At 42.2% G+C, this 25,186-nt stretch overlaps 1 protein-coding gene across 1 annotated transcript in view; it reads left to right on the top strand.

Annotated features, from left to right (window-relative positions):
* Positions 1-25,186, top strand: part of GALNT9 (polypeptide N-acetylgalactosaminyltransferase 9) — a 130,493-nt gene that overhangs the window by 53,710 nt on the left and 51,597 nt on the right. The window contains exons 5-6 of the mRNA XM_004176556.6: positions 4,640-4,837; positions 12,310-12,427. Of these exons, the coding sequence (XP_004176604.4) occupies positions 4,640-4,837; positions 12,310-12,427 (316 nt within the window). The remainder of the gene's footprint in view (positions 1-4,639; positions 4,838-12,309; positions 12,428-25,186) is intronic.

Raw genomic sequence — 25,186 nt, forward strand, 5'->3', positions numbered from 1 at the left:
TGGTGGTGGAGAAGAAAAAAAAAAAAAGAGGCATGTTTATTTCAAAAGAGCCCAGAGATCAGGGTATTTGGGTACCCACCTGGGACAGGGCAGAATTGGAGAGACATTTCCCAGTGCAATTCCTGCAGTTGTTTAGGAAAGGATTTACTTTTGAATAAATTTAGAAAAAGTGACATTTGGGCTGTAGGGAGAAATTTATTGACAAGTGCCTTGTACAGCCATTCTAAGTAAGAACTGGAAGGCAGGGTCTGCTTCTCAAATGCTGCATGTCAGCAAAGCATCCCCGAAGCTGTGAAGGCCATTGAAGTGGCAGAGTTGGGCAGCAGAGGATCTAGCCTGTGGCATGCATGTGGATTCCCTTGGATCGTATGCATTTATTCTGATGTTGTGCCTTTTTAAAAGTCTGCTTGAAGTCAGCAGGTGATTTTACATATTTAAAAAGGTGAATTATACAATCATGTTCACTGAGGAGCTCATTACTAACCTTTTTATCTGTTTTTTATCTGGAAAAAGCTGTTCTTTTTAGCATTGTGACAAATCAGGCTTTCCCTTTGGCATGAATTCTCCAGCAATCTGATAAGGATGTAAGACAACACAGAGTTTTTGTTTGCTGTGGTTTCCCGTGGGGTTTGAGCTGCTCTGAATCAAGCCAGTGTTAAATACAGAATGCATATATGTTCAGAGATAGACTTACAATAGGATTAGAGAGGCCTGTGTGATCACAGTATGGCCCCTGCCTTTGCTCTCAATCTTCTTACAGGCTTTTTCTGTACTCTGGCTTACATTCTGCCTTCCAACTCTTTTCCTACCTCCAGTGTTTATCTTGGGAGCATTTATTCTTTGAATCCCACAGAACCAACATTGCTGGAACTCCCAATAAAGTCATCATGGGTGCTCAACACCTTGGAAAATCCGCTGTTAATGAAGAGATCTTTCCACTGGTAGGCAAAAGCATCGAATGCATGTTCTGTTTAGTGATGTACTCAACAGACTTGGACAAATCAAACTGAACAAAATTGAAGTGAAAATACCCTTTATCTTAGTGGAGTCTACAAGAGAACTAAATTTATTGTCCTTTCTCTTCTGGTTTTATCCGTTCACCAACAATTTATTCAGAGAGAGAGGAGGACACTGACAAATACATTGTTTTAGAGAGGATGGAAGGGAGAGGATCTTCATATGTCACTCAAATTCCAGTCCAAATTGTCTGCTTGGTTTTTATTAAGTGGGAAAAAACCTACTTGGATGATGTGAAGCACTACCTTTAAAGCAGAATCTTTTGATTATATTTAGTTTACTGAAATCCATCATGTCTGTGAATATGCCTGGGAGAACTTTCCCTCTTGCTCCAGTAAATAACTCATTAACAATGCATGCTGCTCTTTGCCCATAAAGTACCTTGAATCAGATGCAAACTAGGAACCTTGTATTTTTTGCACCTATGAAAAATGGAGATGGATTCCAAAATCCACATCTGGCTTATGCACCTCATCAAGCAGGGGTGAATCCTGATCACTGCCAGCAGTGGCCAAGTGGCAAGGCAATCTTCCAATCTGGGATTTGAGTGTTCCTGCACATCTCACAGAGAGGAGCTTGGGCTGAGCCTTTGAATACCCCATTGCTCTTTCTGCTGTCTTTTATAGAGCAGGACAGGCTGTGAAATCTCTTAGGTATGCAATGTTTAATTAAAAGGCTGTCCATTCTCCGTTTTTGCTAAGAGAACAGCTCTGTCCTGGATTTTCTTTCCATCTGTGACCCAGAACCTACTTTCTTACTTGTAGGTGTGAAAATATTTTGGAAATTAGGTAGCTGTGCAGTCTGTCCAGATACTGAATATTTCCTGTTCCTAACACATGTGATTGCCACACATCTGGGTACCGAGAGAGCTAGGAAATCACCTCCATGGGTGAGATGGGAGGTTTAGAAGATGAAGTTCCAGCAGTTGCTTTCATACGAATTGACTCCATAACCTTGACACAGCACTTGACTTCATTTGTAACCTGAGGGTAGAGAAATCAACTCTTCTTGAAGCAGTAATATCTTAACTATTTACATTTCTTGAGTGCAGGGAACTTAAACAGAACATCCACCACAAGGACAGATGCCTCAGATTTCATGAAAGTTCAGAATCTGTGAATTCACATTAATAGATTGACAGAGAGTAATGGAATTTCATCCTGCATTTTGACCCCAACTGTTGTATTACACTCCAAAGATCCCCCCTTGTGCCATTAAGATGCAAAACACCATGTCAGGGGGTAATAAATGTGAGCCACACAAATATGAAAACACAGAAATTCCTCAGGTGTAGAGTGACAGGAGTAGTTTGGTAATGGTTTGTGTGAGAACAGCTCTAGGGAATGGATTGTTCTTCATGTAAAGAAGAAAATGAGGACCCAGGTTAGTATTTCCAAGACTCAAGTATTGGATTAACACAATCACAAATATGATTAAGGGCTAAAACCCAGTGTGACTGTTGAATATTTTCTTCACATTTTTTCTCTAACCATTATTTGGGATACACTCCAGCAGTTCAATTTTAAGATGTCTTGCAAAGTAGCAGGCTAAATTCCCTTTATATTCAAAATAGGCTCCTCTGGAACATTATTAATCTCACCCAGTTTCAGTGTCTACATTATTATGAGAAGCATCTGACTATAAAAGTGCCAGCTTCTGCCTCTCTCTGCTGAGAATGAAAGTTTGAGGCAATTACGGTGCCTGTGGGGGGTCCATTCAGGTATCTGACATTAAGGGAGAAAAAAATCCATATCTTCTTTCAGCTTTTCCATTACACAATCTCAATCTACCCTACAAAGTAAAATACCTGAAAAATGAGCAACCCAGGAGGAACTGTTGAAGGGACATGGAACCTTCAGGATAGTTTTGGGTATGATGGTTAAACAGTCTTGCTTTATATCAATATAAACATGACATTAATTGAGGACTTGAGGATTTGGTGACCAAAGAATTCCCACCAAGAGAGATAAAAGTATTTTGGAAAACTCCCAGTCTTTCCTTGTTTGTCAAAGGCCTGTTTCCAGAATCAGACAGTAGTGAATGGCAGAGTTTGATTCTTGCAAAGGAAACCCATTTGCAGATTTTTGCTTCAGTAGGCATGCAAGCAGCTTTCCTGCTTTGCAGGGCAGGTCTGGAAATCAGACCCAAACATAATAAATTTGTTCAAGCCATGGGAGTCAAGCAAACAATTAGTGACACCTGTGCCTGTTGTCTGGTGTTTTGAAATCCTTTGTTTCAGAGTTTAGAGGGAGAAGGAGAGCTTTATGCCTGTGTCTGGGCATGGAGTCACCAGACTAGTGATGGCATCCATCCTTCTGTATTTTCTCCTGCTGCTGAGCAGAGATAACATGATGGAAAGAACAAAGCAGATTCAGCTTTTTTGCATTTTTCCCTGCCTTTGTCAGATTTGCAAGAGTTTTTCTGCTACCCACTCACTGGTTTGTAGAACACTTGATATAATATATAGTCTCATACTAATGATGGAAGTGGCTTATCCAGGTCTGGTGGGTCATACTGGCTCTATGGAGGTGCACAAGTGTGGCCTAAAACCCACATGAATTGAGAGTCTGAACCATGTAGAGTATCTTCTGCTGGCCTAAAAGAACATTTTTATGGTAACAAACAAAATATGAGGTAACAAACTTGAAACCTCAAAGGAGCAATTTTCTTCTGACCAACAGCAAAAGAAAAGTGAGAAAAGATCAGTGTTCAAATCCTCCTACCTCTGTGAGTCGCAGCAAACGACCATTCCCTTAAAGATCCATGTGAGAGCCCTGCAAAATTTTCAAAGCACATTTCAAGGGGAAACACACAAAGGAGTGAGCCAGTGGCTCTTTCTAATACTGCTTTGAGGAATGATTTCCACCCTTATGTAAGTCTGCTACCTCTTTGGATCAGTTTCTCTGTAAATTCATAGCAAACTCAGTCTATCTTGGTCAGAAATGAGTGTTTGCACTGAAGCTTTTTACTTTCCTTTTGGGATGTAGCTTCTGTGGAAAGCACATTGATGTTTTAAAGCCTTTTGAAATGGTTGAACATTTCCTGCAGTTTGCTGCTTTTGCGCCATCTGGCACCTGAAATCTTCTCATCACCAAAGAGGTTTTAGAAGGCATAATGCAGCCACATTTGTCATTCAAACTAGATGTGATGGGGTCAGTCTTGGGAAACAGGATTAAAATCTTTGAGTAACCTTCAGATTCTTGCAGTGTGTGTTTAGTTCTTCAGGCCATGCCAGCCAGTATTTAATGCTGCCAGGAATCCTGGTGGTGTAGCCAGTAGGAGACCATTTAGCTGCTATTGGTGATGGTGTCTCTCAACATTTGTCCATTGTGAAGTGAATTAACAGTCTCCAGGCCTCAGAATAAGTATTTGGTCAAATTTTGTGTTGTTAGGCTCTGGCACAGCTTCACAGAGTTGGTAATTCCCGTGCAGGTGCTGTGTGCAGTGCCCCACACCAGTCCTGCAGCGCGTGGCTGCGCTCTCTACCCCGTCCCTCTCTACCCTGCTCTGGCTTTTCCATCTCACTGCACAGGAATAGAGAATCTCATTTTACCATCCTGCAGAGCAGGACCTGGGCTGACAGGATGGCTGTAAAACGTTGTGCTGTTCTCGTTGCTCCCAGGGCGGAACCCGCGCTCACCCGGATCAAGGAGGATCGCAAGCGGATCATCCTGCCCGCCATCGACAACATCAAGTACAACACCTTTGAAGTGCAGCAGTACGCCAACGCAGCCCACGGCTACAACTGGGGGCTCTGGTGCATGTACATCATCCCACCGCAGGACTGGCTCGATAAAGGGGATGAGTCAGCTCCCATCAGGTAAATCTCCCCCGTGCTGTCACTTTGGGCCGAGTGATGTTTCCGTCTTGGCTGTCTGCTGAGGGGGAATTTAGGTGAGCCAGGCTACAGGCTTTGTGCAGGAATTACAAAATGAGTCTGGAGGAAACTGATGGCTCCACAAAAGCTGTGGATGCGTGTGCTGCCTCTCAGGGCTGCCCCACAATGTACATGAGTACTCTGGCTCTGGGTGTGTGCTTCAAGCACGTGTTCTAGCCATTACTAGGATAGCAGGATCCTTTTCATCTAATCTTTTATTTTCCAGTGGATTCTGGCCCATTGTGTGCATGAGAAACAAAGGAATTGTGTGTGTGATTACAAAGAGGCTGGTTTCACTTCTGTTCTGTGAGCAGCAGTCTTGGTCATCAGGCCAAACCAGAGCTTCCCTGGAGCACCACTAGGAGCTGTGTTTGACAGCTGGTCTTTTTTTGCTTTTCTTTGTGGATTTTTTCTTTGGGTTAGTATTTTTGTTTGGGGGTTTTTTTGGGATTTTTAGTTGGTTGGTTGCGGGGCTTTTTGTTGGTTTTTTGGGGTTTTTTTTGAGAACATATTCAGTTTTCCTATTGGCTGAATGTTAAAATGAACCCGCATCAGACCATGTGGTCAGTGTGTCCATTTACTTTTCCCTACAAGAGAACATTGTACATTACAGAAATGGAATTTTCTGAGGAAAGGCCATTACAGGAATTGTGAAGGTGTTTCTGTGAATTGTTACAGTGGGAAAACTGGAACTGGTGTGAAAAGGGCTTTCTCTCCCCTCCATTTGAAATTTCACATCTCCTAGCCTTTCATCTCCAGTGCAGATGTTTGTCTAACAGCTCCTCTGGGACATATTGTGCTGAGTTAAGGGTACTGCTGTTACCAACTCTAGAAATAAATGCTAAAAAAATTTGAAGCCTAAGTATGCACTTTAGGATGTTCTTATTTTTAAGACTTCTTAAGAAGGACACAAATTACCAGCTTAAAAGCATCTTCATTTTCATGTATATTGGCTTCTTTTTAAAGTAAGCTAAAACTCTACTGCATCTTCCCAGTATGGGCTGTGGCAGAGGAGCTGATGTAGTTCCCTTCCAGTGCAAAGCTTGAGTTGCCAGATCCTGAAAAGTTTATCCAAGCACTTCCAACAACACACCCACACAAAAAAAAAAAAATGCCAGTGATCTTTTGGAAGTGAAAAGACACTGACATACTGATCACACTTCTAAGTGGTCAGAGGGATGGGAGCACCTCACAGGATCCTTCCCTCGTGAAGAGTAATAATTTAATCTGTATTTGACCAAGTGTTGCAAATTGTGCTCAGGTTCATTCTCATGCCCCATGACTGCAAAACAGCACTATACAGTAATATTAACCTTATTTACTGCAGGACAGCACAGTCCATCATCACTGACCTTTTGCTTGGCTTGAAACCTCAATAAGCAGGGAAGTAATTACTTAGGAAATCAGTTTTCCTGGATAACATGCCCTGCTTGCCTCACATTGTTTTAAAAGCACAGATGTTTTATACCTGTTTCACTCAGCCCTGAGAAAGTTTATTGATAAAGAAAATTAATCATCCAAAGCTTTCACTCCTGAAAGGTTTTGTGCAGTTCATGACTCAAAATTTTTATGTGAAATCACTGTAGTAATTTTACCATGGATTGCTCCAGTATTTTAGTATCTTCTGTTCTGGAGACAATGATCACATAACAGATAAGGCTGAACTAAGAGGTTAAACCTCAGCAATAAAGGCCTGATTTCCCAAGAACTTCCCTCAGATTTCCATTCAGGCTCTTGCTGGTGCCACGCTGGCACTGACGGGCTGACACAGAAGTGAACAAATCCAAAGGTAAGCACTGAACAGTGTTAAAATCTGATGCACATGAGTAGCTGGCTCCCAAGAGCAGTAATTTTACTCTGAACCCGAATTCAACGGTGCATAAACTGCCCAGAGACAGATGAGACAAGCAGCACAAGGAGGAGAACACCCAACCCTTGCTGGCAAATATCAGGAGCACTAACACACTGTCACTGCCTAAGCATCTCTTCTGCAAATTAACAATCCCATGTCCAAAAATGCAGAGACATCCGCATGGAACCGTGAACGCTTCCATGGGGATGTGACAGCCTGGTCAGAGAGCGAGAAAATGAGATTCCTTTTCTCACAGTGGACTTGCGAAACTTTTTAGAGAGTTATAGGGAAACAATAATAACTTGTTCGCATAAACAACCTGCAAGTGGTGTTTTCCTACTCTGTTTTTCTGTTCTTCTCAAAAACTGTTTGTGAGAAAGATGTTTTTGTTAATTAACCAATCAAGAAGAATGAATAAAAACTATCTATAGAAAAAGAGAACTTTTCATATTAAAACTGCTGTTGTGCAAACCAACCTTCTAGTGAATCTGTGCCATTTCTTACTCAACAGCAACACTTCTATGTCTCCCTGGGCACAAGTTCTCTGAAGGCAGGGATTGAGGAGAGCAGAGCATCCCCTTTATGGCCACACTGCACTGTGTGCTGAGGGGCCTCAGAAGCTGTAGCACCTGGATGGATTTGCTAAAGCATTTGGGTGTTGTGCTGTTCCTGCCTGTGGAATCTAATGTGATTTTGTGGCTTTTAAGTGACATGCCAGTGTAATTATGGTAGTGGAAAGAGTGACTGTGTAAGTGTTATTTATGAAAACAATTAGGAAGTCTGTCCTTAAGACTGAGATTTGAAAGTGGTCATGGTGGGAACTTACTAGCTGTGGAATATTTAAAGTGTGTTTTCAACAGGAAGGCAAAGTCAGGCTAGTGAGCAAACTTTTTCAAAATATCAGATGTGACTTGGTTTGGTGCAGGTTTTGGTTTTGTAACCAGCTTTCCAAATCACACATTGCAACCATGATTCCTGTTTCAGTCCACTTTTCAAGACAGAAACTGTGCACTTTGCTGGTATTTGAATCCATGTGTCTGTCCAGTGCATCATAAGATTGCAAAGCTGCTCATCAGCATGAAAACTGGAAGTCCATTTAGTCCTTGCTACCACTGTCCCTCTTGAGGCTTTCTTTGACAGAGTTTTCAGCAAGTAGTGGGTTTGGTTTGTTCCTCTCTGTGTATTTTGTGAAAGAAAAGACTGGTAACAAATAACCCTGTGACTGGTTTTGTGGTTGGTGTAGCTGAATCCTTTCTGCCAGATCTCCAAAGGGATTAGAGATTTTCAGCATTAAAGAACATGTGTACCCTGGTATCAGTGAGGATCAGAGCCCTGGCATTTCTCATGTTTGCACTGTATGAATAAATATCATCCATGTGCAGAATTGTGTGAGGCATTTGGAAAACAGGGTCCGATTCCTGTTTTCTTCTGGGACTACACAACAGATGTGCTTCAGTCCTAAGAATCGTTCTATTTGAAGCCTGATCCTCTGATTTCTTGAACAATGACAGTGGTGTGATTCTACTCAGCCTTGCTGGGAAAGAGCAGGAACTGTCCCTCACACCAGTGGGTCATTCATGGGCAGTCATGTCAAGTGTGCACCATAAAATGTCACATCAGCTGTTGTGAGCTAAGTGACAAAGGGGACGTGGCCTTGAAGTGCTAACAAAGGTAAAGAAATAGCAAGAACAAGATGTCAGATGTTGTAAAGATTTCTGATGCACTTTAAAGTTGGTTCTTTTTTCCCCCCCCGCGTTAATACTCTGAATTCAGAACAATTGATGTTCCCTGAGTTGGCTTCTGCAGGCAATCCATTTTACATGTTTGACATTTGAGATGGAAGATGTCTGTAACGTGAAGATTTAAATGAGGATTGTTATTTTGACACGCTGTGTCCATCATGTCATTTTCCATTCGTGTTCCTGCGAGCACACTGCCCAAAAATGTCCTTATCATCTGGCAACACACTGAGTAACAAAGGATCTATTTCAGAGGCTTCTAATGAATTTGACTGTGCATTGAAACAAGCTGGGTTTTTAATGCGTGCTGCATTTTTTTTCCCTGGGTTTTGGAACAGCGAGGAAGGTTTCTGGTATTCTGAACTCTGGCTCTGACTTGCCTTCCCTCACCTGCTGTGATTATGATGGACTGCTCTGCATTTGATTTCTTGATCAGCAGCCACTAACATTAGAGTCATTAGTCAGCCTCACCCAGCCAAGCGCTGCACAGCTTTCCATTTTATCTTCCTCCAGCAGCAGTGGTGCATTTCATTGTTGCATATGTTCTCACTTACTGCTTTAATATGCCATAGCTTGGTACCAGTGGGGATGTGTATGTACATGCACTGCATCAGCTGCTCCAGAGAGCGCCTGTTCCTCGCTCATGGACATAAATTCGATTTTGATGTGCCCCCAGTGAAGTGTTTTGTGCTGCTGCTTCTATCTGAGACTCTGTGTGCCCATCTCACGTGCAAGTCAGGCCCTGTGCTGCTCTGCAGGGACAGTTGAAGCCAATCTGAGCTCTCACTGCTCTGGGAAGAAATCCACCCATGTACCTGAGCTCAGGAGGTAAAATCTTCCATTATAGACCATGCTGCCATGTAATATTAAAACTGGTGACTGTTTATTGACTGCTCATAGCCATCTTTTCAGTTTCTGGTTCACAGGAGCCTGTAACAAAGCAGTTTTGCATTTATTTGTCCAGGTTCTGATGGGTGTCCTGCCTGTTCCAAAGAATTTACTTCCACAGGGCATCAGAGAGTTGTTCTGCATCCATATTTGCACTGCCTTTCTAGATGAGTATTAGCTTGCCATCTTGTCTTTTTTCCCCTATATCTCCTGAGCAGCAAATCTGGCCTTGAGTTCTGTTCTCAGGACCTGGTGTGACTCTTTCTTGCAGAAGAAATGAGCTGTAAGAAAAATAGAAATGGTTCTGCAGGTACCATGCACGTTTCCCCACTTACATGTCAGACCAGGGCTGAGATGATGCTTAAGAACCTGAATCAAAGAAACATCCTGCTGGGAGAGGTGGAACACTCAGATATGATGTGTGATATGTCATTTGAAACTCCTTGTCTCTCTTATTATGCTTGTATATATACATTTATGCTTATATATTTATTTATGGTTCTATTTGTGTTTGAATTTATGTTCATTTGTGTTCATTTATGTTTGTCAGTTTTCCTGGAAATTGCAGTTGGCTGCTCAGGAAACTGTTTCAAATGTGACCTGATTGCATTGTACACATATGTATAAATAAATATATATAAATATATGCTGACCTTAAGGCAGGAGAGAAAGTTGCATAAGGCAGAGGAAGACTGACTGTGCCATGTGCAGTTTAGTCCCCATCCTTTTCTCCTTCACTGGTTCTTGGTGAAGCCCCCAGGCATCTCCCTTCAGTATGGGGAAGGAGAGGGGTGCACCTGGCTGGAGAAATGGGTGTCAGCACCTGCTGGAATGTTACCAGCAGAGCTGTGCTCCTGGGGATCTCACTGACACAAACCAGTCCTGACTCAGTCCTGCAGCAAGTGCCTTTCTTCCCTGGCCAACGTGCTCTCTGTCCCCTGTGCCCATCCCATGGCAGGCAGGGCCTCTCTTCCTGCTGCTGCTGGAGGGAGGGAGAGTTCACCACCAGAAACCTCCCTGTGCTTTCCCTTTCCCAGGGTATTATCCAGAGAAATGTTTCTCCCATGTCTCCCTTGCTACAGCAGTGCTGTCAGGTCATTCCCCCAACCTGACCATGCTGTATCTTTCTCCAGTACAAAATCAATGCAATTCTAGGCTGCATTTTAAGCTTTTAACTGCAAAACCCATTTTGCTGTGTTTCCCACATTATCCTTTGAGTGCTGGAGTTGATTATAATTAATCCTTAAAACATCCTCCATTGTGTCAAAGAATATTCCACAGATCAATTAAGTTTCACAACACCTTTGAGGTGCTGATAAAAAATAGTATACTTCTAATTGCTGCTTTCTCCTTCTAGAACTGTCTCTGTTTTACTAGAGAGTGCATGATTGAGGGAAAAGGTTGTTTTATATAAAGCAGGTTAATATCTTGTGCTCTGAAGCTGTGAAGTGCTGGGGGCACTCACCTTCTCATGTGCTGCCCCTTGGGCAGTGAGCAGTGGGTAAGAGGTGCTAACACAGCTGCTTCTGCTCATGTGGCCATCTCTAGCTTCCAAGATAAAACTGCTGCTCTGCACTAAGTGGTGGATGTACTGGAGTATTTCAGGTACAGGAAAAACCCAGATATGTTGGTGTGACACTGTAGTCCAGTATAAAATTATAAAAGCTGGATATTGTTCCTTCTGTCATTGTTCTGCTGTTGTTGCTCACTTCTGAAAACACTTTTTTTTTCCCCCTGAAAAAGCTGTGAAAGCTTGTGAAGTCTATATTTGAATATATATAATGAGAAGAAATAAACCCTGGAAGAGAGGGAGTAGCGAAGACTCAGTGGCAGTTGTTTGTGAGTGATAATTATGTAGTTGCATCTGAAATGTATTTCCCACCCCCGTTCAATTAACAACTCAGGGGTTTAATGGACAGAGCCTACAGCTGCAGCAATCCATCCCCAGAGAGAGAGATCCCAGCACCTGAGAGCAGTCTGCAAAGCCTGGCAGCACCATTCCTCATTAGAAAGGGAGGAGATGTCCTCATGGGAGCATCCTGCTGCTGTAAAGAGCTGCCTCCAGAGGATTTCTGTGGGGGAGATGGGGCTGGAAAAAGAATGAGTCTAAGCCCAAACTAGCATCTCAGTTTTGCAAAGCAGTGATGCCTTGATCCAGTGAAGCCTGTGTTCAGCTTTGGATGCATGGAAAGAAAAATGAAGAAAGTGGTGTGTGTTTCTCCCCCCCCAATCTCCTTCTCTCTTTTATCATGTGTAAAACTTAAAAAAAGATACCTGAAATATCCCCTCCAAGGCTTATTTCATTGCAAAGGTACTGAATTTCCTTACTTTGGTTGTATCTTTCTTTCATTTTAGTTCCAATATCAAATTTATTCCTTGTTAGCCTAAGATATGCTTTTCAGTGGTACAAGATGTGAAATCAAGATGTATATAGGATATGTCTCATCCTGTGTACAGGAGAGCTCTCAGCTTTTTTAGGCGAATCTGTTTCCAGGCTTGGCTCTGGGAAATAAAATCAGGAAGATGCATTTTATCAAATAACTTGTATTTATAAATGCAGAGATCTTGGTGTATAAATATATGCATCAGCAGAGGATGGAAGTGCCTAGCCAGGAGTATCCAGGTTAGAAGTGGTCTCAAATGGCTTTTCTGTTGAATCATTCTCTAGTTAGAAGTGGTCCCAAAGCTCTACAAAAATCTGTGTTGTTTTTGTTTTGTTTGTGATTCAACAGAAAGTCTTCAGAAATTACAGCAGTAAATAGAGAAGTACTAGAATTTCTTGCATACCTGAAGTGCCATGTGATTGATGGTAATTGGTAAATTTAGAATGTAAATTTGAATACTAAGAACTGTTTAATCTGTGTAAATTTGTTATGAGGTGGGATCTGTAAGAGCTAATCAATGGCTTAATTGTTTGCTTTGATCTCTCTGTGCAGGACACCAGCCATGATTGGATGCTCTTTTGTGGTGGACCGAGAGTATTTTGGTGAGATTGGCCTGCTTGACCCTGGCATGGAGGTCTATGGAGGAGAAAACATCGAATTAGGCATGAGAGTGAGTAACAAATAGACTTTGTGCATGTGCAAAGAGTGCTGGGGAGCTCGTGGGCCAGCAGAGCTGCTGTCTGCCTGATGGGCTGTTATGCTGGAGTAATTGATGCTGCAACACTCTCTGGAAGTGACAGTGCCAGCAAATTAATGTTCATGGCCTTGTGGGCCTTGAGAGAACTGAATATGCTTTATTGGAATATGCTTTATTGGCTCACCTTGTCAGTGTCTGAACCCAGGGAGAAAGGTTTTCCCTTTTCCCAGTATCTTTCCTGGTGCAAACAGCCACTCTAAGTCTCCACGTGCTCATTGCCCTTAGCTGAGGTTGTACATTTGTGCTCTGACTGATGCAATACCCACAGAAAACTAAGGCCAGGCTGGCAGAAGTCAGTTGTAATGTTCATCATACACACATTATGAATGCTAGGATGTTTCACCACTCTAAGGATCCTCCTTATAGAATAATACAGGATGCAGGTATTCAATCCTGTTGGACAGGTCAGTGTGAAGTGTGGACAGATGACTTTGGAATATCAACCCCTGTGGCCTGAACCTAAAGGAGGTTTGATACCTTCTTCTCTTACCCTTGGTTTCAAGGTGGTGCTTGCCAGCAAGTCCTCCTGAAGCCCAAGGAAAATGTCTTTGCTTAGCATTTGAAAATTAGGCCGCTTAATGTTGCATGAGCAGAGTTTCCTCATTATAAAGCTGACTGTTTAATTATTTTCCTTTTATTCTTTATCCCCTGCTTCCCAGTAACATGTCCCTGGTGCATGTAATGTGCTCATTAAAGCATATATTCTGCTCGTGGTGAAACACTGAACATCAAATTAGTCCATTCTTTATCTGGCTCTTCTCTTTTTCTAAAATGGCTACAAACTCCTTCACACCATTGGACTGAGGAGGAAGGTCACTGCAGCAAGAGTTTATTGTCACATATGGGTGTGTATTTGTTATTCCAGCATTGCAAGAGGGATGGGGTTTGTAATGGGACTGTGTGAATACACTGCTTATACTTTAAGGTTCAGAATTCACATGGGGGACAGAAAAATTGCTACCACAAATCATCCAATTTTCCTTAAGAGGGTCAGGCTATTACCAGGATTGTGTGAGCTTTCCTTTATCATTGTGCAGGGCTTTGAGCTGTTTGAAGCTTTTTCCACATGGCTGCTCCCAGAATAGATTGAACACTCTGGCAAAACTCTGGCGTGGTTGATGAATAAGCCTCCTAAGAAATCTGAAAGCTGTCACTCTTCCTTAGACCAGGAGAACTTGCTGAGTACGATTAGAGCTCCTGGTAAACAGAGGCAAAGGTTTTAATAGGATTATGAAATGGCACTTGCTTGAAGAGACAAGGATTTGAGGTGAGTGAGGATGGGTTAAAGCCTGCATAAAGCTTGGATCTAGAAACCAGCTCTTTTTTTCTTTGGTTTTGTTGGGGGTTTTTTTTGGCTGGGGTTTTTTTCTGCCCTATAAGAAAATCTAACCCTACTGTTTGGAAAAGGTTTTATGAAAATACAAGAGTATGAGTTTGTTGTGAAATAAGCTGTGTGTCCATAGCACAGGTCTGTTACTCTGTGTTTCCAGACTGGAAAGTAATATACAGTGTCTGCCTCCTAATTTGCAAATCCTATGTGTGATCCCCTCCTGTGAGTCTTTCAGAGCTGTCAGAAACTAACAGTGTGAAAATGCATGGGAACCTTCTCCCTTCTCTCTAGGCTATTTATAAAACCACTGTGAATTTACCAAGTTGGGGTTTTTTTAACTCCAGAACCTCCAAGTAAATTGCAAAAAATCACTTCTTTCCTAAGGCCTGGTGCAGTGACCCATGCAGGGGTATTTGGTGCATCCCCCCACCTGCACAGAGGATGCTGTTGATCATGTGTGACTGCTTATGTGAAGCAATGAAAGATAGAAAAAGGAAGGAATAAATGAATGAATAAGTAAAGAACAAAAATTAATATACTAATAAATAATAAGATGTAGGGAAAGTGGTAGCCCGTGCTTCGCTGAAAACAGTCCTTCTTTGAAATAGCTGCAACAATAATCCTTTTCAGCTTTTTTGAGAACTATTATCATGTAACTGCTAAGAGAAAAGGGATTAGTCTTGGAGTGTCTGAAATAGATTACATTGCATCTAGTGAACCCTTGTTTAAACTGTTTTAATAAAGTGAAATGGGGAAACAGTGAAACTAATGAGCTGATTTGGGAGGATACTGTTTGATAACCCAGCAAACTCCCATGAAATCTACTGTTTATTTAAAAATTATGATCTTGGGTATTCCCCTGTTGGCTTTGCCCTTTTCTAAATTCCATAGATGGAAATATTTAAATAATTAACCTAAGTGATTTTGTGTATTGACTATGAATAAGCAGTGCAGCAACAGACTGGGGCTACCTACTATGCCTATTGAAAGTATTTAGGGGTCTGCAGCTCTTTTTCAAACTTCTATTATTTTTTGAGTGAATAATGGTGTTAGACTGGTTAGAGCTGCAACATTCTTCTGATGGGGTGACTTTACACTGAAGCCAATGTCTGTTTGCCAAGAGAGGGAGATTCTGGGAGATTTGGTTGAGAAAAAGCACCAGCTGCTCTGGGAAATAAAAGGGAGATGGATACATTTGCAGGCTTGTGATAGTAAGGAAATGGATGGGCAGTTACATAATGTCACCTTGTACTATGTTTTAAAGGTGGCAGGTTCAGCACAAGGTGGATAAATTGGGGGGCTGTTAGGACAAATGGTGCTATTCTCTCACTGTTCTCCAACCAGCTGCTGAAGCTGATGGGAGTTATTATTAGCACCTAAACACAGGAAATTACAGCATCCAGGCTTGGCTGACTCCTCTGTGGGTGAGTTGCCCTTCATGAGCACAGGCTGAAGAAGACACTCTAAATTCAGGGTGGATCATCTTTGCTGCTCCTGAACATCAAATGGTCTCTCTGACCTGTAGTACGGAGAAATGTTCCAATGGGAAGAGAAATTCAAGCAGTGCTTGAATGTGGAGGCAGACAGGGGTCCCTTAAATGAGGGTCCCAAATTATCACCCTGTAAGAAACTGTGCTTTGCAAGCATCATGTGAGTTCCATTCCTACTGGGAGCTACACACTTAATTATTTAGAAAGGGATCGTATAAACATTAAAAGCCTAGTTTATGATTTAACCTAATACAAGCAGTTTATGATGCATCTTTTTATGGTGAGTCATTAATCATTGCACTAAGGATCCCTCTCTTCCTCTGGTGCTCCAGTGATAAGGTGAATGAATTGCTGCTCTTTTTATTTTGTGCCCATCAGCTGTAATGGTGGGTGGGAAGAGATCAAGCATTTATTTTAAAGGATACTGCAGCAGAAATCAAGTTCTGCTTCCACCATTAAGAATCCAAACAAATTAAATTTTAAAAAATATGCTGCCACATTGATAACTGCAAGTAAAACTCCTTTTCTTTTATGGCCAGCATCAGGCTGCTTTATTCTCAGTAGCACTGAGTCAGCACCAGCAGGTGTGTCCCAGGTGACTTTGGCCAGTTTTGTGCCACTGTCAGTGGAATGTCTCTGGGAGCACAGAGCCCCCCAGGATTGAAAAGAGCTGACCCCAGCCAGGATCCAGCTCAGCCCCTGTGTGCTCTCTGCTGCTGTGATTTAGTTGGATGTGATGGAGGTGGTGATGAAACCATGGGTTGTGTAAACACAAATGCAGTCCCACTTCTGGCTTACACAAGTACTGTGTGTACTGTAAAAACAATCATGATGCAGATGCACCAAAATCTGTTTATGAGGAAACAAAGCTCGTTACCTAATGGACTTCCATACACAAGCAAATCATTATACTTTCCCACTTATGTTATATGTCCTGCCTTTACTTTCTTTAAAAATAGATGAACTACATTTTTCTGAGCAGAAATGCTAATGGTAGATTGTTGAGTAGTGAATTTTTGACCTCATTTTATTACCTTTAGCTAAAGAGATTTAGATTCCTTTGAGCAGTCAGTGTTTTAAATGCAGATTCCAGACTGGTATGCTGTAATGAAAATGTCACAAGGTTTATGTATAGCAAATTTTAATTCTGAATTCTGGACAATGCTTTTTGCTCTGTGTGATTCATGAGGCCAGATCCCTAGTCTTAGAGCTAAATAGAAACTCAGTTCTGGTGAGTTACTCAAATTTCCAGCATTTTTTTACATGTGCCGTGGTAAAATACAAGTGAAAATTGTACAAAAAGTAGAGGTTAATCAAAGTGTCTTATTATGGTGAATCTGAAAATACTTCATTTTTATTTTGACCCTTCCCAAGCTGTAATTTTTAGTATAAATTAATTCAGTTTTGACTTAAAAGTCTTAAACCCTTTTAGTTCAAAAACATTTAATAATTTAAACGATGTTAACAAAACCCCACAGTTGCTGACATCAGAAAAAGTAGTGTGCTCTGTGCTTAGACATGCCTATTCACAGTGGAGTGCAATAAATCAGCATTTTCAGCATGACGTTAAATGCAATTAAAACGTTTCTGAGCAGTTCTACACTGCCTAAGCAAAATCCTGGTAAGTGATGTAATCTCTGTTATTGGAAGTTGCCCCAGTGCTTAGGCTGCAAAGATCTCAGTGATAAATCTCCCAGGTCTCACCTCCGGATAAAGTGTGCCAGTAAAGGTGTCCCCTTTTTCCATCTCCAGTTTACTTTAGCAGCTTCATTGCTATTTCCTAAGGTAAAAGAATGCAAAGCTTGTGGAACCAAGCATTAAGAACTCATGAAAGATTGAAGTCTGTTACCTGGATTCCATGAATTCCCTGGATTCCATGAATTCCCAACTCCCTTCCCTCTTCAGAGGAAAGGGAGGGGAGCAGCCGGTTCTGTGCTGATGTGCACAAGTGATGAGCCAGGCCCCCAGTACATCCAAGGGTTCAGCATCTCCTAATTCCACTGGACTTGCACAGATTCCGGCAGGACAGGATCAGGCTTGGCATTTGTGTCCAGCAGTTCTGGAAAAGGAGACAGACTTTGTGGCAAGGAGCCCCTACAGGTGTTAAACCCCAGCCTGCTGAACCCTGGAGTGTCCAAACCCACCCAGAGTCACCAAAAACCACCCAGAGTGACCAAAACCCACCCAGAGTCACCACTGGTGGCTGCCCATGGCCAGTTCCCAAATCCCTACCTGTCTGCAATTTCTTTGAACCATACTGTCCTCTTTTATTTTCTTTCTTATTTTCTTCATTATTTTTCTTTTTATTAAAATAAGGATAACTTTAAGCTTGCATGAGAAACAATGGTTTCATCAGAACACAGCACAATGGTGCTCTAGCATGAAATTGCCAGCGCACTACAGGACTGGAGCTTGTGAGTACCCTTAAAAACACTCTCTAAAGTGGGAGCATTGGAAATAGCTCAGAAAAGAGCATCTGGCCATTTGGCTCCAGTACCATATCATGCTCCATCGAGTGTAACATTTTATGTTACAAACTCTTTCATGTACCAGGACATTATCAAAGCACAGGGCTGGAAATTTCAGAAAGAGATCAACAGCAAAAGAACTGAGGGGAAAAAAAATTGCTTCCTTAGTCTTTGCCACTTTCTTCTCAGCCCCTTTCCTGCAGGTTTGATCTCAATGTAACATGTGTTCCTCTTCAGAGGCAAGTGTGAACGGCATGAGAGAGACAGGGGGAAAATGAAGAGCAGAGTGTTAATTGAGATTGAAATAGGTTTCACTTGCCTAATGATGAGTCTGAACCAAACATTAAGGATGAGCTACAGCTGTTCAGAAACTTTCTGATACAACATATTGTGTGTTGCAAAATAACAGCTCATCCAGAACTCCAAATGGTCTGTAGAACTCTCAATTTTGATGCTGATTACTGAAAGCTTGGCTTGGGCTGTTTTGTACCCAGAGGTGCCCAACTGTCAGTCTTTAGCTTGGTCCCAGCACACCTGGCAAAAGATTTTTTTTGAGTTTTTCTGGAAACATTTTGAATCTCTCTCAGAATTCTTAAAAAAAAAAAAAAAAAAAAAAAAAAAAAAAAAAGAAAGTGATCCAGAATACTAGCTGTTCCCAGAGAGGGGATGCCCCTTTCCTAATTGACTTTTTGAGTAGCTCCCCGGTTGGTTCTCATTTTTGGGGGCGATGAGAGGTTAATCAGGAATCTCTAGGAGGCTTTTAAGATGGGAGGAGTCCTCTCAGCCCAGATTTCTGCAGTTGGAGCAAAGATTTGGCTTGGAGCAGTGTCCTGTGTGGTTGTCCCAAGCCAGAGCAGCAGCCTGGGAAGTTCTGGGGGAGCAGCCAGTGGATATGTGGGTCACAGCCCAAACTGCTTCCCTTGGCAGTGACCAGGTTGATGTGTGGTTGTGTTGGTTTCTCCAGGTACCTGCAGGTGAATTACCTCATTTGGCAAAGTCTGTCCAGCCTTAGGGCTGAGCTCCTCCAGGCAGAGTGCAGGTCTGGAGGTGGGGTTGTAGAGGTTTAAATGTACAGCTGGGGTGTTCCCCTTGCAGGAGTGTACAGGTCACCATAATTTATGATGTTAAACCTTTAATTTGTCACCACTGGCAAGTGGAAGTCGTTTTGTCATGGGAGCATGAGGGTAACAGAGGTGATCTTTGAGAGTTGTAGGCTTGGAGGGTTAAGAGTTGTGGGGCCTAGGTTTGCTTGGCTCTGTTTTAATTCTGCCTGGCAGACTTTGCGGGGTGATGTGGCATTTTTTTTGGTCTGCTAAAGAAATCTCTAACTGACTAATAATTATCCTTGCAGCAGTGTCACCTGAATAAGGCAGAGCACGTTGAGCTGACCTGTGTGACAGGTACCTCTGAGCTGAGGAGCAGGAGCAGGGAAGGAATAATGCATGTAGCTGTGTTGTTGGATAAAGGTCCACTCCTTGGTGCCAAATTTATCATTATCTGCATTGTGTGTAACACATGGAAAAAAGGCAGCTTAACTCTGTGCTTGAAAGAGCATTTTGTGTAGAAGGCAGCAGATAATCAGCCATCAGTGAGAGGGGAGTTGGTGCTTCTCCCCCAAAGAGCTCCCAGAGGGGTGAGACATGGCACCTCCTCTTAGAGGAGCCATAACAGGAAACCAGATCCTTACCTGGCTGAGCACAGACAGAAATAAAACTTCATTAGAATGCTTATAGCCACAAAATTTCAAGATGCTCTTAAATTTTGTTTTCTGCACAGGAAAAATAGGGAAACAGGTTGGCTGAAATGTTTTATTAGCATGTTTGTTGTAACACAGCTCTGTGTGTAGTTTCACTTGCCTGTGTGCTGCAGCCAGGCTAGATTCACATAGATAAATTCCCTCTGCATCCTCATATGTCATTGTTTCTCTTCCATGAATATCAGATTAGATTTTATGGCAGTGTCAGACATATATTTAATGTGCACAAAAGCATTGGTCAAAATACCAATTGCTTTCCATTGGTAGCTTTCTTTCAACATAATAGAAAGGTGTTAGCTATTTAAAAGAGAGGGAAAACAAACAGAAAATGACACAGCTGTCATTTCTATTTGTATTCTAGGGTTAGAAAAAGCAGATCTCACTGAAAAATCATATTTAATATGACATACAGAATTTATAGCATGAGAAACGCAGCCAAGGAGAACCCAGAGAAGCAACAAAATCCATTTGCAAAATCTGTTTTGGGTGCAACTGCATATCACATAGTCAAGTGTTTTGACTGTGATAAAATAATTTATTCACGTGTTTTAGTAAAACTGTAGCTGCATATTTCTACCTAAGATGCCACTTAGATTTCCTCTGTGTCTCTGAGAAAATTTCATTTGCACAAATACTTTCCTATCAGAAGAAAAGTAAATGATTCAATAACCTCAGAGCAGGTCCTGTCTGTAATTCCTGGCATGCCCTGAGGAAGCAGGTAAATGAGTTTGGTTTCATTTAACCAAGGGGAAACTGAGGCAGAAGGTTCCAAAGATGTCCTTATGGGATGTCTGAGAGTCATCTGATGGCAGAGCCGGGCTGAAACTATTTAAAACAAACTTTATTGTATTTCTCTACTAATTGGTCTTAATTTAAAACCTGACATGATTGCTGGAGGTTACAGCACCTGCATAGATGATAAGAATTGCATTTGAAATTCCTGTGCCCTTTAGGGCCTGATTGAGTGAAGAAAGGACAAGGGTGATGGACTTCAGAAGGAATGAGTGAGTCTAATTTCTGGGTCTGAGTGGGAGTGTGAGAGCACATCCAAAGCAATCCTCTTGAGATCTGTTTTCCCATTCCTGTTTCCAGCTAGTGTTGCCACGTTGTGCTGGCGGGTTCCTACTAGCTTGCAGAGCTTCTGATGGATCTTCTGTGATCTTCTGAGCTCACCCTCACTGTCCCTGATCCCCTAGGGAGGAGAGGTGGTGTCATTTTCTTTCTCTGCCTCCCCTCCACTTGCCAAGAGCAGCCCTTGGGGCCAGTCTGGCAGCATTCTGCTGAGGCCAGCGTGGCAGCACCACGTCACAGGCATCCTGCCTGTGCACACACACATCCTATTCCTTCTTCTCTCCCTTCCCTCACCCCTCTTATCCCTCATCAAGAAATCCATTGGCTCCCAAACACTTGTACTGCAGCAATGAGTCTCAAGCTGTGATGCCTTGGAATGGCTGCCTAGAACAGAGGCTAGACAGAGTTAGGAGGACAAAGTGGGTATTTATCTATCAAAGGCCTTCAAAAGATACCCAGTGGGCAGCCAAAAGCCTTGCAAGAGGCTACATCCAAGATGGACAATGGTCACAAGTTTTTCAGACAGATGTAAGTGTGGTCTATTTGCATATCAGGCATTAATCCTCCAATTACAGCTTCAGGTAATGAAGTCATAGTCTCTTAGTTTGCTCCTTCCCCAATTTACTTTTGTTTGTACTTTTCAGGGCCTGAGGCTGTGAGTGAATGGCCCAAAATGAGCACTAGTCCATGATCTCTACTTACGTATAAATATGTGTATACAGACTTGTATACACAAACACACAGATGAGTTATCAAGATGGGGAGACAGAACGTGTGCATGTCCTTGGATCACAGGCCCAGAGGAATTGTTTTGTCTAACTATAATGTGAAGACAATTAACTAAACTTCCTATGGAGTTTAGAGCTAGGCACTGATGCACTATAGGATTTGAAAAATACTAAATCTAAAATCTTAAGGCATCAGCTGTGCTGGTGCATGTGCTGGGCTGGCTGGTGGGTCTGTGACCACTGAGCTGTGAATGGAGCTGTGTTCCTTGCCTGTGTCTGTGGCTCAGCCTGTCCTGCTGCTGCCCTGACATCGTGCCTGTAGCCGAGAGGCGCCGATCTGCCAGACCCCGCCAGCCTCAGAGAGATGCTGACAGCTCAGCTCCGAGTTAGCTGCAGTTCAAGGTCAAATAGGACTTTAAAATATGAATAAATGTCAGGGTTTGCTGGCACATCGATCTCAGTCTTTTTGATTACTGCCAGATCGCATGAATAAATTAGCCTTGACAGGTGCGATAAATTGTATAGACTACTGATCTCAAACAGAAAATGTTAGAGAAGGACGTGGAAGGCCTGGAGGGGAAAATACCCTCTGCAGATGCTTGCATTAAATGAGGTGAGCTTTGATACAGTGCTCAGGGGGTGATCTTCAGGCAGGAGGAGGCCTTTTGTTCATTTGAGATTCTGTGCCAAGCCAGGGCACATCTCTGACTGTGGTATTGATTTCCTTTGTCAGAAGGAGTTTGGGTTGCTGTGTGCTGTGAAGAGAGAGAGCTCTGGTGTCCCATCCACTGCCCTCCCACCCTCCCAGGGGTGTTAAAATGGCCTGGGCTCATGCTTTCTGGGTCCCAAACAGCAAGCAGATCTCTAACTAGAGTACAAGAGAAGTAGAAGGCATTGGAAGTGTTTCTTGATATGTTGTAATACTGTGCTGAACACTGTCAAGCCACAACTGAATTCTGCATGTCATATCTTGGCTTGGCAGGGTCTTTTTACTTAGAAACCAATGCTGGTATTTAGAGAAACTCACATGACACAGAGTACATGCTTTCTTTCTCTGTGATTTCCTGTAAAACATAACTGGGATGCTTCATTTCCCTCTTCTGCAGAATATTAGAAGTTCCAATCACTAGGTAATTTTATTTTTAGTAAGAGGTTTTTCTCTTTTGTTAATTGCTATATGAGCATATGAAAAGAATTTGAGGATAGGGTGGGGGATTTTTGCTCCTATTTCATATATATCCACCTAAGAACTTTCAGTTTTCTTAAATCTACAATCAAATATTGTAATCCTCTCCAACATCAGACGGATCACAAAGCCAGATTTTCTTGTCACAGACATATCAATTTGTTCTTTTACTGATATTCTTTAATTAAGCATGCCCTCTTTCTGCAGCATCATGCACACATTCTGTCTCTCCATCTTGATAACTCATCTGTGTGTTTGTTTATATAAATCTGTCTATACATATTTATATGTAAGTAGAGCTCATGGACTAGTGCTCATTTTGGGCCATTCTTCCTCACAAGGGCTTCTGTGAAATACTTGAATTTATGGAGAGATGCTAAGCTTCATAGTACAGTTAATCTGAAATGCACAATTTCAAATGCAGAAGCATTTTTCTCTCCAAAAGCAGAAAGATATGGATGTGCTATGTTTTGTAGCAAGAGAATTAAAGAGAGAAACTTTGGGTTTGCCTCAATCAATCTTTCAAAATGAAAGCAGAATAGAGTCTAAATTCAGTGGATTTTAAATTTTCATTGTGAATGTTCTGCATCGCTCCATTGTCTTAACTATAAATATACAGCCACCAGTTTTGTGCATAAATTGTCCCTTTAATACACATAATCAATAACATATGTATAATCTAAAAGAGACTGTTACAAATCTGTTGTTTATGTGCCAGAATGTTTGGGTGCTCTGATGAACTGATCCATCTTCTATACATGTGTAGTGTTAGCATGGAAGGAGTTACTAAAAGGGATTTTTACTTGTATAGAAATACCTTTTTTAATATAAAAAGAAGGTGGGGTAGATAGAGGTCAAGGCAGAAAAGGCTGGGAAGAAGAAAGGGCCTTTCCTAATACAAGATCTTCACCAGATGGATGGTATCCTGCACACACAGGGCTAAGGATGGTGTTAAAAACAGTGATGAGAAAATGGATGTGTGACAGAAAGGAGGGGTCAGCGGTGGTGCTGAGTGGGAAGAAGCAAATTGCCTAGCAAGAAGGATTTTGAGAATCATAGAGGAGCTCTGGGAAGATTAGTCAATGCAAGCAGGTGTCCCCAAGCCTCAAAATGTGTGCTTTTCTGATTACTGGTATTAGAGGGGGAAAAAATAAATGTTTACAAAGCGATAGGGAGGAGAATGAAGATTATATTTTGAGGGCCAGGGAAGTATTGTGCCAGACTTAGGAATGGCAGAAAAAAATGCTGTTGAAGTAAATAGATAAGAGAGAAGCATTAGTATTGCTAGAACTGGGGCTTCTTGAATACATGCCAAATGAAATGTGGAGGGATTTGCTCATAAGAGTTGAATGATCTTCAGTCAAAAAGGCTGCAGAGATTATTAAGGATGTTTTTTTGCTTTCCTACAAAAGTGCTTGCCTGTTTCCACTCATAATATCCATTATTTTTCTGATATGGGGGCAGGGCATCAGAGTGGGACATGGCTCTGATTCTGTGTCAATCCAAGCTTGGCCAGGAACCTCATGAGAGGAGAGGTGGAGTTTTGGTAAAGTCAGTTTAGAAATTACCTGTGGTAGTACCAGCTGCTTGAAATGAACCTGGCCCATCCCTGCAGGGGATGGAGTTGTAGAGAATAGATCATGGAGCCACAGCCAGTGTTCTTCAATGAGCTCCCTCAATGTTAAGCCAGACCTGGTATAAACTGAATCAGTCCATTAACTTTCCTCCTTTACCTTGCCTCCTTCTTCCCATCTCCTCCCTAGGCAGTTTTTTAACTTGAGGGTCAATGTGTTTTTCTTCTGGGGTTGTGCTGAGGTGTTCCCTTGGCTGCAGAAGCGGAAGGGATGTTGGAAAGCTGATTCAGGCCCAGGCTGGTGTCACTGTGTGCTCAGTAGCATTGTAGGTGCTTGCATTCGTACAGGTTACTCGTGGTTGTCTCCAGCTGGAAGCACAGCAAAAATAATTGCTGAGGGAAATGTGGTTCATTTTTCTCTTTCCTCATTAATCCCTATTCAGTATCTCTTCAGGAAGATGCAGTGATGTGTCAGTGTGCTATAACTTACTTTCTCTCCCTTTCCATTCCTGTTTTAATTAGGCGTAGCCCTGTTGTCCATCTTACTGGAACAATGTTTCCTGTCATGTCAAATGTCAAAGGCAGTTTCTACATGAAAATATAGCAAATTCTCACACTTATTAAGATTTTTTTTTTAGCTCTTCACATAAAATTTTGTCATTCTGCATACCTTGTGGGGCATTGACATTTTTTTCTGGAGTCTAGATGTGAAGGGCTGACTGTCAGCCTCATCCCTATTTATCCCTAGGTGCTTTCACAACAGTCTCTGGGCTAAGCACAGATCTGCTGTCAGTTCTGCCTGGTAGAGTTTCGACATACAGAACCAAAGCAGGGCTGAGGAAGGTGTAGATGTAACCAGGCTGGTTGTGTGACAGGCACCAGCTTGGCAACCATGAAGATGAGATGCAGGGGGAGGTTTGACTTTGCTCAGTTCTCAGCCCTGGCAGGCAGGTGAGGTGTGCAAGCAGCACTCATTAAATCCTCTCTAAGGCAGTCATGGAGGTTTGGATATCTTTTGCATTTTGCACGTGGAGCTGGCAACAAAGGAAGTATTTTTTGGGGATGGTGGA

The sequence above is a fragment of the Taeniopygia guttata genome, chromosome 15, assembly GCF_048771995.1.
Source record: "Taeniopygia guttata chromosome 15, bTaeGut7.mat, whole genome shotgun sequence".
NCBI classification, from domain to species: Eukaryota; Metazoa; Chordata; class Aves; order Passeriformes; family Estrildidae; genus Taeniopygia; species Taeniopygia guttata.